Below are 17,422 nucleotides of genomic sequence, written 5' to 3'. Positions count from 1 at the left end.
GATTATTTTCAACCCTAATCTATAAGACTTAATTATTAAAATACAGCACAGAAATTAAAATATACTTGTTCAGTTAATAGTCGTCAGCAATTTGAGATGTAAAGTGTAAAAATAATCTCTCAGGAGTCTAGCGATAGCACAGCAAGGAGGGAGCTTGCATTGTACGTGGCCAACCCAAGTTCAATTCCTAGCATCCCTAAGCAATACTGTATGAACCAAAACAAAACATTTCACAGGAAGTAAACAACAAACAATCTAAACCAAACAAACAGAAAACAACCCAAACTAACCAAACAAAAACAGTCATTGTATAACTCATACAAATTTTAGTTGCATTTTCTTGTTGGCAAAAACACAGTAAACTAACCAGATTCTTTCATACCTGATCATTTCCATCATTAAATGCAAATTAATCTCAACAAATTCTAAAAAGTTTATTGCAAACAGAGGAAGTAGAAAAATGACTAGATAACAGTATTCTTATAGAGAGGCATAATGTAAGTGTGTGTCTAAGTAACTATTTTTTGAGACTAGTACTCTATCTCTCTTTAATACTCATTTGCTTCGCAATAAATGATTTCACCTTCCTGGAGAGATAATACATAAAGGCTCATAATACATAAAGGCCCCAGCAACCCATAGAATCCTCCAAGTACACCATGAATAATACCTGAGTGCCATCAGGTGTGGCAGAGAAACCAAACAATATACAAAAAAGAATTTCATTTGCTGAAGCCAAAAACATTATACTAAAATGGCATATGTCCAAAAGATGGATATATTACTTAATTGTGGCAATGTTTAACCAGGCAGTGCTATCTAGTTTCCAAAGTAAAATAGTAAAATAATAGTACAAAAAATAATTGCTACTTTCTTTCTCCTATAATCTGGTCTGCAAACATCTGTGTACTAGAATAAATCATAAAATTCTACAGTTAAAAAGGCTCCCAATAATTAAAAACATGCTCTTTTATTAAAAGTTGAGGTTTTAGAAAATTAATCATTTTATATTAAGATCTTATGTTTTCTTTAGCCAATAAAGTAAGTACTCTTGCCATTAGACACAACTAAAACATTAAATACAAAAACATTAAATTGATCTTCTATGTTAGTTTCTTGGGGGTCAGAGCTTCCAACTAGTGCTGAGGGTTTTCATGGCCACACTCAGATGTGCTTGGGAGACGGTGCATCTCTGGGATTAAGCCTCGGGGCCCGTGAGTAACAGGCAATTGCTTCAGTCCTTTGAGCCATCTTTTATGCAATTTTTATAAACAGGGTCCCAGCATTTATAGCTTATATTCTGGAATGCTCTAACAGTGTGAAAGGAAACGCAGACTTTACCTCAGAGAAATAAAAGAGGGCTGACTCACAGAAGAGAATGTCAGCCAGGTAAACAGTCCCACTGGTCAGTACTTCAATCTGGTATTTACAGAAATGGTGACTTCGCAGAAACTCACTAAAGTGCCTGCACAGACAAAAAGGGAGTGAGGGAATGACCAAAGAAAAAACTTAATTGGAAAAAATATTAATTCCATTCTTCCTACTAAATATTCAAATACCAAATCGGTAATATTTACCTTCCCAGTATCTCAGGTCTGATTCCTTTACCTATAATTATTTTTTCCAATTCATAATGACTTTGTAACTCTCCTTGGATATCTAATACATAATACTTAATAATACAGTAACCAAAGACCATATCCAATCCCTCTTTCTATGCTTTAACACTGACTTTCACAAAGCAACCCTTTCATGAATGTTAAGTCAAAGCATGAATATGCAGGAATTTTATTTTTTAAGGACATGCAGCAGTAATTAATCTAAAAAAATCTGAAGTCAATTTCAATAAACCCACGTGAGTTTAGCAAGACAGCATCTATCAAGTTTAAAGTATGCACTGATAAAGCTAGGTGAAGCATCTGAAGACATGCACTATTTAATTAGTCAATCACCCTAATAACTTCGGAATTAAAACAATATTTTTTTCTTTAGTGCTGAGGATTGAACCTCATGAAGGGATTATTAATCAAGATTGTGTTAGTTCACGCTACTATGAAAGCCTATGAACCTTCAAAGTACTTAAATCATCAAGGATACTTTATTTTAGTTAATAAAGCTCATTTCTCATACTGAATCAAATTTCCAGAAACATAAAGTATAAAGTATAAAATAACTTACTCTTGTTCCATTGCACTAAAGACAATGGATTGTGCCAAAACAAAACAATTGGGATCCACCTGCCCATCTTCTCCACAAATCTTTGCTGTGGAAAAAAAAAAGGGGGTGAATACTTAAGATTTTACTAAATTTAAACAACATATTTGTGAGTCAAAGTAAGAAATAATTGTAAGGGCCCATAAATTAAAAGGTTTTAAATGGAAAGAAAATACAAACAGCTGGTTTTAAGGTAGAAAGGAATTTTTAAGCATGCATGCGAAAGAACAATATATGTGTACACACATACATGGACATATGTATGATACACGCTCAGACACCCCACCTGTAGTCTAATAAATTGATAAAAAATGTAATAATCTGACTGTTGAACAATATCTATCCTTAAGCAAGGACACTGGAAAACTGATACTAGAATAGGTAGGAATCTAAAGTGATCTACTTTTTTCTAGAGAGCAAGTTGGCAGATTCTAGACTAAGCTTTAAAAATGAATATAACTAGGGACTGAAAAATAGTTGATAGGATGCTTGCCTTGTACACAGTTGACCCAGGTTCGATTCCTGGCACCCCATATAGCACCCTGAGCACTATTCCTTAGCCCAGAGCCAACAGTGTTCCTAGAGCAAACAAAAAGCCTGGTTGCTGATTCTTTGAGCCAGGTAGTATGGTGCAGACAGCTGACATGGGCACAATTGCCTGTACCATATACTATCCCCTAAGCCCAATCAGGAGTGATCCCTGGGTATAGAGACAGGAGAAAGTCCTGAGCACAGATAGGTGAGACCCTAATAAAAAGGAAAATATCCTTTCAATTTTTCCCCTTTTTTGTGAGGTGGGGGCACACCTGGCAGCACTCAGGAGGCTACGCTTGGCTCAGCACTCAGTTCTGACAGGCTGGGGGACCATATAGGATGTTGGTATTGAACTTGGGTCAGCAGAATGCAAGGCAAAAGCCCTATCCTCTGTGCTATCACTCTGGCCCCTTAACTATTCATATTCTAAGGATAAAATCTAAAGATAAATAGTTCTGTTAAAAAATTATCTGTTTATCTGTTTATCAAGGTTTGTAGATGGCTCAAAAGACAAGGGCATGTGCTACTTTGGCCACTGATGTATCTAGTCACTCTAGCCAGAGGGAAGGGTGGAGGAACCCTCTTAAAAATTCTCCTCCTGGGGCAGGTGAGGTGGTGCTAGAGGTAAGGTGTCTGTCTTGCAAGCGCTAGCCAAGGAAGGACCGTGGTGGCATCCCATATGGTCCCCCTAAGCCAGGGGCAATTTTTGAGTGCTTAGCTAGGAGTAACCCCTGAGCATCAAATGGGTGTGGCCCCCCCAAAAAATTCTCATGACCTCCAAATCAGGGTAGGTAAGCTAATTGGGTTTTCAATTAAAAACTTGAATTAGGGGGCCGGGCGGTGGCGCAAGAGGTAAGGTGCCTGCCTTGCCTGCGCTAGCCTTGGATGGACCCTGGTTTGATCCCCCGGTGTCCCATATGGTCCCCCAAGCCAGGAGCAACTTCTGAGCGCATAGCCAGGAGTAACCCCTGAGCGTCAACGGTGTGGCCCAAAAACAAAACAAACAAAAAAAAAAAACTTGAATTAGGGGGCCGGCGAGGTGGCGCTAGATGTAACGTGTCTGCCTTGCAGGCGCTAGCCAAGGAAGGACCACGGTTCAATCCCCCAGCATCCCATATGGTCCCCTCAAGCCAGGGGCAATTTCTGAGCGATTAGCCAGGAGTAACCCCTGAGCATCAAACGGGTGTGGCCCGAAAAATCAAAAAACCAAAAAACAAAAAACACCTTGAATTAGGTTAAAAAATTGTAAAACCTTGGGGGGGGGGGGTCATTGGTGGTGGGAATGTTGCATTGGTGAAGGGGGATATTTATGACTGAAACCCAACTACAAACATACTTGTAATCATGATGCTTAAAGATTTATTTAAAAAAACACACACAAAATATAAAACATAGGGGCTGGAGAGATAGCATGGAGGTAGGACATTTGCCTTGCAAGCAGAAGGACTGTGGTTCGAATCCAGGCATCCCATATGGTCCCCTGAGCCTGCCAGGAGCAATTTCTGAGCGTAGAGCCAGGAGAAGCCCCTGAGCAGAGTCAGGTGTAACTCAAAAACAAACAAAAAACCGTAAACCCTAACGATTCTGTCTCCTTCAGCTCATCCCACAGGGCCAGGCAGCAGACTAAGGTACTAGACAACTGAATTATTTTGTCACCTAAAGTTACCCCAAACCAGGAAGGAATACAGAGGTGCCTTTCTGGAGAACCCTAACCATCAGAGCAAATGATCTGGCTTACTACCATCTGAGTATCTATGTCTCCTGGGCTTGAAAAATAAAACAAATTTTGAAGTTCAATTTGGGTCCCATAATTCGTTTCCATAAGAATACTAGCTGCAAAAATTTCCTGGTAACACCAAGATGGTGCCCAGTACCACAAAAACAAAAATCCAAGGATAGTATTAACAATTAAACCCAGCAAAGCACTAGATATATCATCCAGCAGGCAAGACACCTGCTTTGCATGGCTGAGCCAAGTTTAAATCCTGCACCCCATATGGTCCCCCAAGCACCACCAAGCAGTGATTCCTGAGCACTACCAGTGTCGCCCCAAAACAAACAAACAAACAAAATAAAAGCTGACAAATGCTACAAATAATAGCTAAAGTGGACGCTTCTTCACTTATAATTTACTTGAATTTAAAATGTAGCTAGGGGCAGAACGATAGCACAGTTGCCTTCCACATGGAAGACCAGGGTTCAATCCCTGGTATCCCATCTGGTCCTCCACACCTGCCAAGAGTGATTTCTGAGTGCAGACCCAGGACTAACCCCTGAGCACTGCTCAGTGTGGCCCAAAATAATAATAGTAATAATAATAATAAATTAAAAAAATTTTAAAGGCTCCAACAAATAAAGTGTAACTATGCTAAAAAAGAAACATCCAATAAACAGGTATAATTAAAACAGGAGTCAGAAGAATGAGACCTTTCATTTGTTTGTTTTTGTTTTGTTTTGTTTTGTTTTTGGGTCACACCTAGCTGCACTCAGGGGTTACTCCTGGCTCTACGTAGGCTCAGAAATCGCTCCTGGTAGGCTTGTGGGACCATACGGGATGCCGGGATTTGAACCACCATCCTTCTGAATGCAAGGCAAATGCCCTACCTCCATGCAATCTCTCCAGCCCCAGAATGAGACTTTTTAAAGGAAAAGTGTAGCTAAAGACTGCAGTTGCACTTGACATTTAGATGCTTTACTTGGCTCCTCTTCTTTAATTTGGTTATAAAAACAAACAGAAAAGAATCATTAGGTAACCAACTGGAGAAGACAGCCAAATTCCAATCTGTTAGGGCACTCCACTATACTACTAGAAAAAACTAGTCTAGAAAAGTCTGAATGATGATAGCCATGCCAGGTGTTGACTGGAAAGCATGGCTGGCCAATTTAGGAACCAGAGCTAAGATTAAATGGGCTTTGCAGTCTCCAAAAAGAGTAAGCTCGAAGTATTCGTAGGAAGAATGAGAATAGCTTAACACGGAGAAGAGTTTGCCATAGAATGATATGCTTTCACATATTTAAAAAAATCAGTTTCTCTAACAAAAACATAAAACGGAGCCAACCAAGATTTTATGGCTTAATCAATGAATAAATCAATAACGTATAATCAATAATAATAAATTATAAATCAATAAGTTATTCAAATGAATAAATCAACTTTATTATTGCAGGTACATCAAAGTCTTTTTAATGCAACAAAGTAAAATCTTTCAATAATTATTCTTACTCTGGTCAACAAATATATTTAAGAGATTCAATATCTGTGTGTGTATGTATATAAGTATATGTGATTAATAGATAAAAACAATTTCCTGGGCCGTAGTAATAGCACAGTGGTAGAGCATTTGCCTTGCACAAAGCCGACCTGGGACAGACCAGGGTTTGATGCCTCGAATCCTATAATGACCCCCAAGCCTGCTAGGAGCAATTTCTGAGTGCAGAGTCAGGAGTAATCAATCCCCGAACACCACTGAGTGTGTGTCCCCCCCAAAAAAACCCGAAACATCACAATTTCCCAAAATAATGTTTGCTTGCCCTAACTACTCTGTTTTCTGAAATTCTGTTTTCTTGGGGTTTTTTTGTTTGTTTGTTTGTTTGGTGGGGACTCACCCTGTATTGCTCAGGGGACCATATATGGTGCTAGGGGTTGAAGCTGGGTCAGCCACATACAAGCATAGACCATTAGACTATTGCCCATCATTCCAGCCCCTGCAAAGTACTTTGATTTTTCTAGTTTTGCTGAGCAGTGAAGTGAAGAAATATTAAGAGATGATCCCAACCCACAACCTAAAGAAAAAAAAAACAAAAACCAAAACCACCAAATAGCATGGTATTGAAATAAGATGTAGGGGTGAGGTTTCAAATAAATTTTTTTAATTTTTGGAGCAACACCTGGCGGGGCTAGGGGGACCATATGTAGTGCTGGAATCAAGGTCAGGGCAGCTGTGTGCAAGGCACACCCAACCAACACACACCCAACCCTCTGGGGTCTCAAATCATAATTTGGCATGTCTGAGTTTGTTAACTTGGGTAAATTAGTCTCTTCTATGCTTGAATTTTATCATTTATAAAATAATGCTAGTATTTATGCCATACTTCATTTAGAAGATGAAATGAGTTTATTCAAAGAACTTAGAATGTGTGTGTCTGGGATGCAGCTCAATGTATGCTCCTGCTATTTAGACAGAAACCTAAGAAATCAGGCTAACATAAAAGGAAATTTTGTGTGCTATATCAGATACAAGGAAGTACTGTGAAAAATAGATGGGAAAAGAATATATATTGGGGGCGGGAGAAAAAAAAAGAATATATGTTGAATTCTATATTCATTAAAAGAAAATCAATCTTATATCCTACAGCCACCGCATTCAGCTCACTGGCCAGCACCATAGACTCACACTACTTGGGGGAGAGATACTAGTCAAGCTAAAAAATTCATAGGTACAACCATCTCTCAGCTAAAAACTCTGGAACAACCTCTGGAGGTGAGTGGGCCAAGGCCCCACCCTGCCAAAGCCCCTGAAGCTTCAGGCACACCCAGACAGACAGAAACTCCAGTTATGCTGGTTTGGAGGCTGAAAACTCTAAGGTCTTATCAGAGTGGGGACAGGTAGCCTCCTCCTGTCCCTCCATACTTCTGGAAGACCCAGCAGCCAAAGTCACAATCAACAGCAGCTGCCATGTCATGTCAGCTTACTGGTCCAGTTCCACAGATCCTAGACTTCCAGGAACACAGCCTAATTCTTTATTACTGACACCCTAATAGGAACACATATTAGATATGAAAGTAACATGGAAGCCACCTAATCTCAACAAATAAAACCAGTAACACAATGCTCAACTAGCAATAAACAGCTTAGTAAACCTTTATATGACTTAATGACCCCATTGTGAGATCTAACATTTTCACAAATTTTTGCCAATAATTTCATTACTATCTAGTTTTAACAAGTTAGACAGACACACACACACACACACACACACACAGTTATTTAATAATTATTTGTGTCTGCCAAAGGGATAGGTTTGGGCATGGGAAAGAAACTGGGTACTCTGGTGGTGGGATTGGTATTGGAACCTTAAAGGCCAGGAACACCTGTATTATGAACAACTTTGTAAGCCACAGTGTTTAAAAAACGTTTTTGAAAATCAATCTTGGGGCCAGAGTGATAGCATAGCCAAGTATAGCATTTGCCTTGCAGTGGTCACCCAGGTTCAATCCAGCAGCCCATATGGTCCCCGGAGCCAGCCTGGAGTGATTCCTAAACACTAATCCCTGCGCACCACCAGTGTGGCCCAAAACCCAAATCCCAAAACCCACCCCCCAAAAAAAACACTACCCTTAATGAATAAGCAAGAAATAGGCATTTGTTTGGCCACAACTTTAAGCACTGCTTACCTATGATATCATTTCTCATTGCTTCAGTAATTGGTATTGGTTTAGCAGCATCTGGAGATATATATTTGGTAAAAGTATTCACTGCATCTTGCTCTATACCTGCAAGAGAAGGAGGGGCAACTTCAAATATCAAAATGCAACTTCAAAACAGTAATGGTCTATATTAATGAACAAGAGCCTTATTTGCTCTAAACCAAAGCATACACATAAATATTATTTATATAAAGTGCAGTATATTACATATATAAAAAATCGTCTCGATAAAGCAAGTCTCCATACTAATGCATGTTCGCTGTTTGGTTTGTTAAACAGAGAAGTCATGTGAATTCCCCTCTACACACTCTAGTCCAGCTAATATAGTTCTTGATAGCAATTATTTCTGCATATTTTCTTTTCATGAACATCCCTAAAGTCCATTTTGTGTAAGGTTTTCACAACAATTTAACAAAAGCAGCTCAAATTTTTTAATGAATCTATATTTATGATTTTTAATAAACTATTCATAAATATATTTATTTGATTTTCTACAACCTTAGAAAGTTAAAACAGTAAATCTCAACCTTTTTAGACTCAAGAATCTTTATAATCTCAAGATAATATCTAGGACCCTAAAACTGCTTATTGACTTGAATATTCTTTAGAGATATAAACTATTATAACTAATGATTCAGTCATATTCTTATTACGCTACTAGTAGTTTGTTTTCTGAGTCATTCCCAGTGGTGTTCGGAACACCACGCAGTGCTGGGGATCAAGTCCAGTTTTGCTGCATGCAAATCCTGTATGCCAGTCCACTGAGTTATCTCTCCATCATGACCTAAATTTTTAATAGTTTATTTTCTGAGCAAAATACATCACATTTTTCAAACATTAAAATGGCAAGTAATCAAGGGTATAGATTTAATAAAACAATAGCTCTGTAGACATCTTTAAGTAAAATTGACAGTTTTCTAGGAGAAATAACATAATAATTACAAGTCCAATTTGGCAAAAGAACCCAAATTTGAGCTAGAGACAGTACAGTAGGTAAGGTGCTTGCCTCCTCTCAGGCAACCAGTGTTCAACATCCAGCACTCTACCTGCTTCCCTTAGGACTGCCGGGAGTAATACCTGAGTACAGTCAGATGTGAAACACAAAAATACTGGATTTTTCGTACCATAAGATGCACTCCCCCTTTCTCCACCCCCGCAAAAGTGAGTCTTATGGAGCAAATGCTGCCTGGAGCTGAAGCTCAAGAGCAGGGGAGAAGAGCATCTAAAAACTATGTACGTATTATAATCAGATGTGTCTTATAGAGCGAAAAATATAAGTAAAACCCAAAATTTCCAATTGTTGCCTTTATACCATCTTCACAAATTCTTAAGCTTTTAATAAAATAATTTTTAGTTGTATATTAAACAAATATTAAAACTTTAAAAATATTTTCACAAAGAAATATGTAACCAATACCATATAGCCTACATAACTCAGCATTCTTTTGTTTTTACCATGAATCACGCAGTTCGTTATAGTGAGCAGCCCACAGACCCATTGAACATTGGTTGGGAGGTCCCTTCCCCTCAAAAATAGTGACATAAATACATGTAAACAGTCCAATGGTACAGAACAAATGGCAGAGAAACAAGCCCCCATAAATACAGTTAACTGTAATAAGAGTGCCAATACACAATAGAGAAATATAACATCTTTGACAAAGTCTGCTGACAAAAGTGGACAACCTCAAAAAAAAAAAAAAAAAAGAAAAAAAGCAGATTCAATACTATATACAAGTCAACTCAAATGTACTGAAGACCGAAACTCTAAATCTTACAGAAGAGGGGAAAAGTTTCATGAAATTGGTCTTGGCAATAATTATTTGGACACCAAAAGTACAAACAATAAAAAGAGAGAAGTAGAGCTAAACGAAACTGAGGATTGTACAGTGAAGAAAGCAATCAATAAAAGGGCCTAACAATTAGAGAACAGAAGGTATTTGCAAACTATAGAAAAATTAGAACCCTTGTATATTGTCAATGGACACGTAAAATGACCATTATCAAACTGAAAAAAAATTAAAATCAGGTATCAAATGATCCAGGAATACTACCCTTAGATACTTTCCAAATGAGCTATAAAATCAGGGCCATAAGAAATATTTGGGGTCAGAGACATGGCTCCAGTGGTAGAGTGCATGCCTATATGTGCAAGGTCTAGGTTTGATCCTCAGCTCTGCACTTCCTTGCCCACCAACATGAGTGTGTGTGGTCACCCAGAAACAAATAAAAATGTTTTTGCAATGCCAAGACTTAAACCAAGTTTCATGCATACAAATCTTATACTTTACCACTAAGTCACATCCTCAGTTCAAACAATTCTTACATTTTTCAACAATAACACTTTCACTTTTGGGGGATACCCAGTGATGCTTAGGGGTTACTCCTGCTTCTGTACTCAGAATTACTTCTAGTGGCACCTGGGGAACAATATGAGATGCTAGTGATCAATCCTGAGTAGACACTATGCAAGGCAAGCACCCTACCCTCTTGTTAGCCTACCACATTTAAAAAAAAAAAAAAAAAAAAAGGAATGTGTTGGGCTAGGGGTTAAGGGGTACAGAGGTTAAGGCACTTAACATACCAGATATGATGACTAAGCATTTCCAGGAGTGAACTCTGAGCACCAGAGTCTATGCTTCACCCAACCCCCAAATTTTGCCCCTCTGCAAAATGCCTAAAAAGAAGAACTAAAGACTATACTTTCAGGGATCATTTCTATAGTATGTAAAAAAGAAGACCTAAGGTTATTTGTGATTTCTAAGATTTCAAAAATTAAAACAACCACAAGGGTCATTTGCCTGAAGCTGCTAGTCTGATCCCCAGCATGCTAGGACCTCTAACACTGCAACCAAGTGTTCTTCTATTTTGTTCATTAGGTTAAGATAAGGAACTAAAACAAAATGCCCATCAATAATGTACGAATAAACAAAATCTGGTATGTCCACACAATAAAATACTGTTTAGCGGGCCCGGAGAGATAGCACAGCGGCGTTTGCCTTGCAAGCAGCCGATCCAGGACCAAAGGTGGTTGGTTCAAATCCCGGTGTCCCATATGGTCCCCCATGCCTGCCAGGAGCTATTTCTGAGCAGACAGCCCCTGAGCACTGCCGGGTGTGACCCAAAAACCAAAAAAAAAAAAAAAAACCAAAAAAAAAAACCACAACTGTTTAACTATTAAAAAACAAAAGCATCCTATCTTATGTAACAGCATGGACAAACACAAAAACATGTTAAGTAAAATAAGTAAAATAAATCAGCCACAAAACAAAAAATGTTGTATAATTCACTTACATGTCATGTACAAAGTAGTCAAATTCAAAGCAGTAGAAAACAGAATAGGGATACAGGGAACAATGCAGAGTTGCTATTATAGGTATGAATTCATTCAGTTTGTGAATGAATCCTCTCTATAACTCTATAACTGGGGCCCTGATGAAAGATAACAACTGTAAAGATCAGGGAAACTGTTTCACATTTACTCTAACGCCTTATCTCCATGCTATCTCTCCAGCCCCAATTCTAAACTAAAATAATTCAAGCAAATTCCATTCAGTCAACAGTATCTACTGTATAAACAATATGGGTACAACCACTGACTTTGTGCAAAATATCGATTAAAAAAAAAACACCTAAAAATCAGGTGCCAGAGCAATAGTACATTAGATTAACATCTAACTAACATTAGATACATTAGATAATACGTTGGCAAGCAGCAACCCAGGTTTGATCCCTGGCATCCCATATAGTCTTCCAAGCATGCCAGAAATAATTCCTGGACACTGTGCAGAGCAGAAGTCTAGAGCACTGACGGATGTGCCCCCTACAGCCCTCTGAAAAATGCCTAAAAATAAGAACTAGGGTTATTTGTGATTTCTAGCATTTCAAAAAGTCAAACAATCACAAGAGTCCATTTGCCTGAAGCTACTAGTCTGATCCCAAGCATGCTGGGACCCTTGTGCCCCAAGTATGACCTCTAACACTGCAACCAAGTGTGTGACTCAGGTGAGGATGGCAACCAAGTATGCAACCTCTGGACATTGCAACAACAAAAGGGGGAGTAAAAAAAATTTAAAAAGATAAAAATTAAGGACAGGGAATATGGCTAAAGTGATAGTATCTGCCTCACATATGTGAATCCTAAAGTGTGATTCCAGCACAATTTAAATAAAGAAAGGCTGCCACATCCAGATAATAAACTCAAAGAAAATTCTAAATCTATTTCAGAAGCATAGATTATAAGCATTGTTTGGATCCAGAAAACTCAATTTGGGGAGCTAAAGAGATAGTATAAAGGGTAGGCATTGTTTTGCATACAGCCAATCTGGGTTTGATCCCTGGCATTCCAGATGCCCCCCCCCCCACCCCCAGGAATGATTTTTGAGTGCAGAGTCAAGAGTAAGTCCTGAGCAAAGCCAGGTGTGGTCCAAAAAGACAGAAGAAAGAAAAAGTGAAACAATTACGTTTTTCATTTATTTAAGAAATTTAAGAAAAGGACTGGAGAGATAGTTTGAAGACCCTACCTGATATGCAGAGACCCCAGCTCTAAGTCCCAGTATAGCATGGGCCCCTAAGCACTGCTTGGTCAATCAGGACCAAGATGAGTATCACCAAAGTGCTCTCTGGATCCCAGAACACTACCTGAGAGGTTCCCACATCCAAAATACATTTTATTTCTCTTACTTATTATTATTATTACTTATTATTCACTCAAAATAATCAGAGAAGCCAGAGCAATAGCACAGTGGTAGGGCATTTGCCTTGCACACGGCCAACCCAGGATGGACTCAGGTTCGATCCTCACCATTCCATATGGTCCCCTAGCCTGCCGGGAGCAATTTCTCAGCACAGAGCCAGGAAGAAGCCCTGGGCACTGATGGGTGTGCCCCCCCCCAAAAAAAAAAAAACAAACAAAAAAAACTACAAAATAATCAGAGAAGAAACCTTACAAAACAGAAAATCCATGAAATGAAGAAGATAATTATTGGTTGAATCCAGGACAAAGAGATAACTCAAAGGACTGGATCTCAAAGTTTGATTCTCAATATTATTGGATCCTTCTTCAAGTACTGTGCCAGGTATACTCCCTGCCCCCACCAAAAATAAAAGACCCACAATTAATTCAAATGCTGCTTCTTGGAGAATAAATAGCTGAATCCTTATATTATATTGACCAAGAAAAAAGATATAATCATCAACACTGGGACTGAGAATATGTTACCATAAACCAAATTTAACAATCCATTAATGAACTATTTCTTGAAAGTCATGAATTAGGGGCCGGTGTGGTGGTGCTAGAGGTAAGGTGTCTGCCTTGTGAGCGCTAGCCTAGGACGGACCGTGGTTCGATCCCCTGGCATCCCATATGGTCCCCCCCAAAGCCAGAAGCAACTTCTGAGTGCATAGCCAGGAGTAAACCGAGAGTAACCGGGTGTGGCCCCAAAACAAAAACAAACAAACAAAAAAGAAAGTCATGATTTAAAATTCACTTACAAAGAAATAAGGGCTTAAAACACAGAGCTAAGCAGCTTTCCTTGCATGCAGCCAACCTGAGTTAGGTCCCATGCAACATATACAGTGCCTGAGCACTACCAAAAGAAATTCCTGAACACAAAGCTCAGGATGTGATCCAAAAACCAAAACCAAAATAAAACCCCAAGATGACAAGATGACAGAGAAAACTCGAAAATCCAGTATCTATTAAAGACATTGAATTCATAGTTTAAACATTTTGGGGCAAGAGAAAGAGCTTTGCAAGGGACTAAGGTATTTATTTGCCTTGCAGGTGGCAAACTCTAGTTTAATCCCTGGCACCCCATATGGTTCCCTGAACCCTGACAGAAATAATCTCTGAGCACAGAACCAGGAGTAATATCTAAACTCTGACAGGTGTGGCCCAAACCAAACAGCAGTTTAAATATGTCTTAAAGACTTAGTATGTGTACATGGTCTGGAGTTCCTGGTGCTACAAAAGTGCAGAGTGTAGAGCAAATGGCCGTTTGTGCAGCTCTGAGATCCCTGTACTCTGTAAGCAATTTCTATTTGCACAACCACCAGAAGTTTAAGCACTGAAACCAAAAGTACAATCCCTGGTGATCACAGGACAAGATATTTGTGGGCCATGGTCAGGAACTGCAACTCCTGATGAGCCCAAGAGACCATAACCAGAATGTGTGCAAACACTGCATGCAACTACAGAGGATGGCTCAGTAAGCTCTGGGCCAAGTACATGAATACTGCAGATGATGTATAGAAGCTAATGAGTACCAAAACCAAATGGGCAAGCACCAGGCAAGCAGAAGCAATGAAGAATATCGGAAAGGGAAAGATGAAATATTTTCACTTACAAATACTAATGACATCAAAGAAGAAAAAATTACAATGACCTTTTCTAGAGAAGTGGAAGGTGGAAATCTTTCACTGACTCTCAAATCAAACACAGGTTGGAGAGATAGTACAGTGCTAAGAATATTTACCTTGCATCACAATGGCCCCCAAGGTTCCCCAAGAGTCATCCCTGAGCACTGCTGGGTGTTTTTTTTACCCTCCCCCCCCCCCAAAAAAAACCCAACGGCAAATGAGAAAACTACAAATTAACATGCCTCATAAAAACAGATGCAAAAATGTTCAACAAAATATAAAAAACTCAAACTTAACACTATATTAAAACAACATACCATAACCAAATAAACATATCCTAGAATAAATATTTGAAAAACAATAAAATCTAATAAATTAGCAGACAAAAGAAATAAGACCACAGCTCATAGTAAATAACAAATAAAAAATATTTGGTAAAATCCACATCATTCATGACTCAATAATATTCAGTAAACTAGTAAAGAACTTCACTAACATTAGAACATTTACATAAAGAAACATAAAATGGGGGCCCGGAGAGATAGCACAGCGGCGTTTGCCTTGCAAGCAGCCGATCCAGGACCAAAGGTGGTTGGTTCGAATCCCGGTGTCCCATATGGTGCCCCGTGCCTGCCAGGAGCTATTTCTGAGCAGACAGCCAGGAGTAACCCCTGAGCAACGCCCGGTGTGGCCCAAAAACCAAAAAAAAAAAAAAAAGAAACATAAAATAACATTCTTTATTTTTCAATTTTTGGTTTTGGGGCCACATTTGACGGTGCTCAGGGGTTATTCCTGGCTGGCTATGTGCTTGGTAATCGATTACTCCTGGTGGGCTTAGGGAATAATATGGGATGCCAGGGATCTAACCTGGGTTGGAGGCATGCAAGGACGCCTTACCCACTATGCTATCACTATTGCCCCTATTAAATAACATTCTTTTTTTTTTGTTTTGGTTTTTGGTTCACATCCAGTGGTGCTCAGGGGCCACTCCTGGCTCTACACTCAGAAATTGCTCCTAGCAAGCTCAGAGGACCATATGGGATGCCGGGATTCGAACCACCGTCCTTCTGCATACAAGGCAAATGCACTACCTCCATGCTATCTCTCCAGCCCCTAAATAACATTCTTTTTTCCCCTCCCCCCACTAAATAACATTTTTAGTGGTGAATACAGAATACTTTCCCTCCAAAGTCAGAACAAAACAAAGATAAGCATTAATTAACATGATATTGAAAATCCAAGCATTAAGGCTTTAAGTTCTATCCCTGGTGTACCTGACACATCCATAAATAAAAACTGACTCAATAGCAGATTAGATCCATCTTTAGATTATAAAGATCAATAAATTAAAAGATAGTGAAAATCACCAATGATCAAAAAAGTACAATTCCAACTATTAGACATTCTGGAAAAAGTAAAACTAAGACTATAGTAAAAAAAAAAAAAACACATTGTTTGATAGTAATTAGAAAATAAGAAAATAAAAGCAAAGTATAGAAAATTTTTAGAGGACTAAAAATACTCTATTAATATCAGATAATGAATACAAAGCATTATATACTTGGCTAAACTAAAATATGTACAACACTAAATGAACGGTAACATAAACTGTGAATTTTAAGTGATTATATGATGTGTCAAGGTAGGTTCATCCACTTTAAAAAATATATCATTCTGTGAAAATGTTGATACAAGCGGAGGGGGCAGAGAAGACACAGGAAATATTTAAATGTATATGCATTTCCATCTAAATTGCTATAAACTTAAGAGTGCTCTTTATCTTTAAAACAAAGGAGGTATATGGGAAAGGAGAAACCCAGAGATAGTAGAACAGGGGTTAAGGCAATTGTATACAACTGACTCTCCTTGAAATTTATGGGAGCACACTTCCTGGAGCACCACCAGGAATTATCCCTAGTTATAACCAGGTATAACCAACTAAACTCCCTCCCACCCACCCCCAAAAAACCAAGTTCCCCAAGCACAAAAAATTAAATAAAAAGTATTTTGGGGGGAGGGGGGTTTGCGTCACACCTGGTAGCGTTCAGGGGTTACTCCTGGCTCTACACTCAGAAATCGCTCCTGGCAGACTCGGGGGACTAGATGGGATGCCAGGATTCAAACCACCGTCCTTCTGCATGCAAGGCAAACCCCTTACCTCCATGCTATCTCTCCGGCCCCTAAAAAGTATTTTTCTATACTACAAGTCATATGAACACAGGGTGGGCTTCATTCATGCAAAATATGCACTCTACTACTGAGCTACATTCCTGGCTCTTAAGATTAAATCTTCTTTTAAAGAAAAAGGAGAGAGCAAATAAGAAGAAAAAGAAATCACTTAGCTCTTTAGGAAAAAGATAAAATGAAAGATCAGAGAAGCATCAGGATTCTAGGAGGTTCTAGAAAAGAAGTATAATTTTCAAAATAGAAGGTACAGGAGAGTAAGAGTGTAATTTCAAACTACTAAAAAATAAGAAAAAAAATATAAAATAAAGAGGTACTATTGTCAAAAATGCTGGAACTCTAGCTTCACATTCACTGTACAATCAAGACAAGGTTATTTTACTACCCACCCATTTTTCCCATACATATTATCAGATAATAAAGACTACTTCATAATGTATTATGTTAAATAAAATTCAAGTATAAATTTAGTAGAAAACTCAATAAATATCACCCATGACAGATAAGTTAAACTTTTTCATCTACAAAGTACAACCAAATATTAATAAAATTAAGAGACTAGATGAATTTAGGATAATGGTCTGATTTCAAAATGAGAAAAGAAATTTCTGATACTAGATTTTTTTTTTTTTTTTGCAGAGCTGGAGAAAGAACCCAGGTCTATGCACACAAGCCATGCTGTGCCTCATCCCTGGCCGTTAC

General features: G+C 38.5%; 1 protein-coding gene across 1 annotated transcript in view; it reads right to left on the bottom strand.

The window, feature by feature from the left end:
- The window catches only part of AKAP10 (A-kinase anchoring protein 10), a 79,761-nt gene that overhangs the window by 40,187 nt on the left and 22,152 nt on the right, over positions 1-17,422 (bottom strand). Inside the window, exons 5-7 of the mRNA XM_049776851.1 lie at positions 8,144-8,242; positions 2,179-2,263; positions 1,342-1,465 (exon numbers count right to left, since the gene is read on the bottom strand). Of these exons, the coding sequence (XP_049632808.1) occupies positions 1,342-1,465; positions 2,179-2,263; positions 8,144-8,242 (308 nt within the window). The remainder of the gene's footprint in view (positions 1-1,341; positions 1,466-2,178; positions 2,264-8,143; positions 8,243-17,422) is intronic.

The sequence above is a fragment of the Suncus etruscus genome, chromosome 7, assembly GCF_024139225.1.
Source record: "Suncus etruscus isolate mSunEtr1 chromosome 7, mSunEtr1.pri.cur, whole genome shotgun sequence".
Lineage (NCBI taxonomy): Eukaryota > Metazoa > Chordata > Mammalia > Eulipotyphla > Soricidae > Suncus > Suncus etruscus.
The sequence above is the reverse complement of the archived record's forward strand: the minus strand, read 5'-3'. Positions and strand labels throughout refer to the sequence as shown.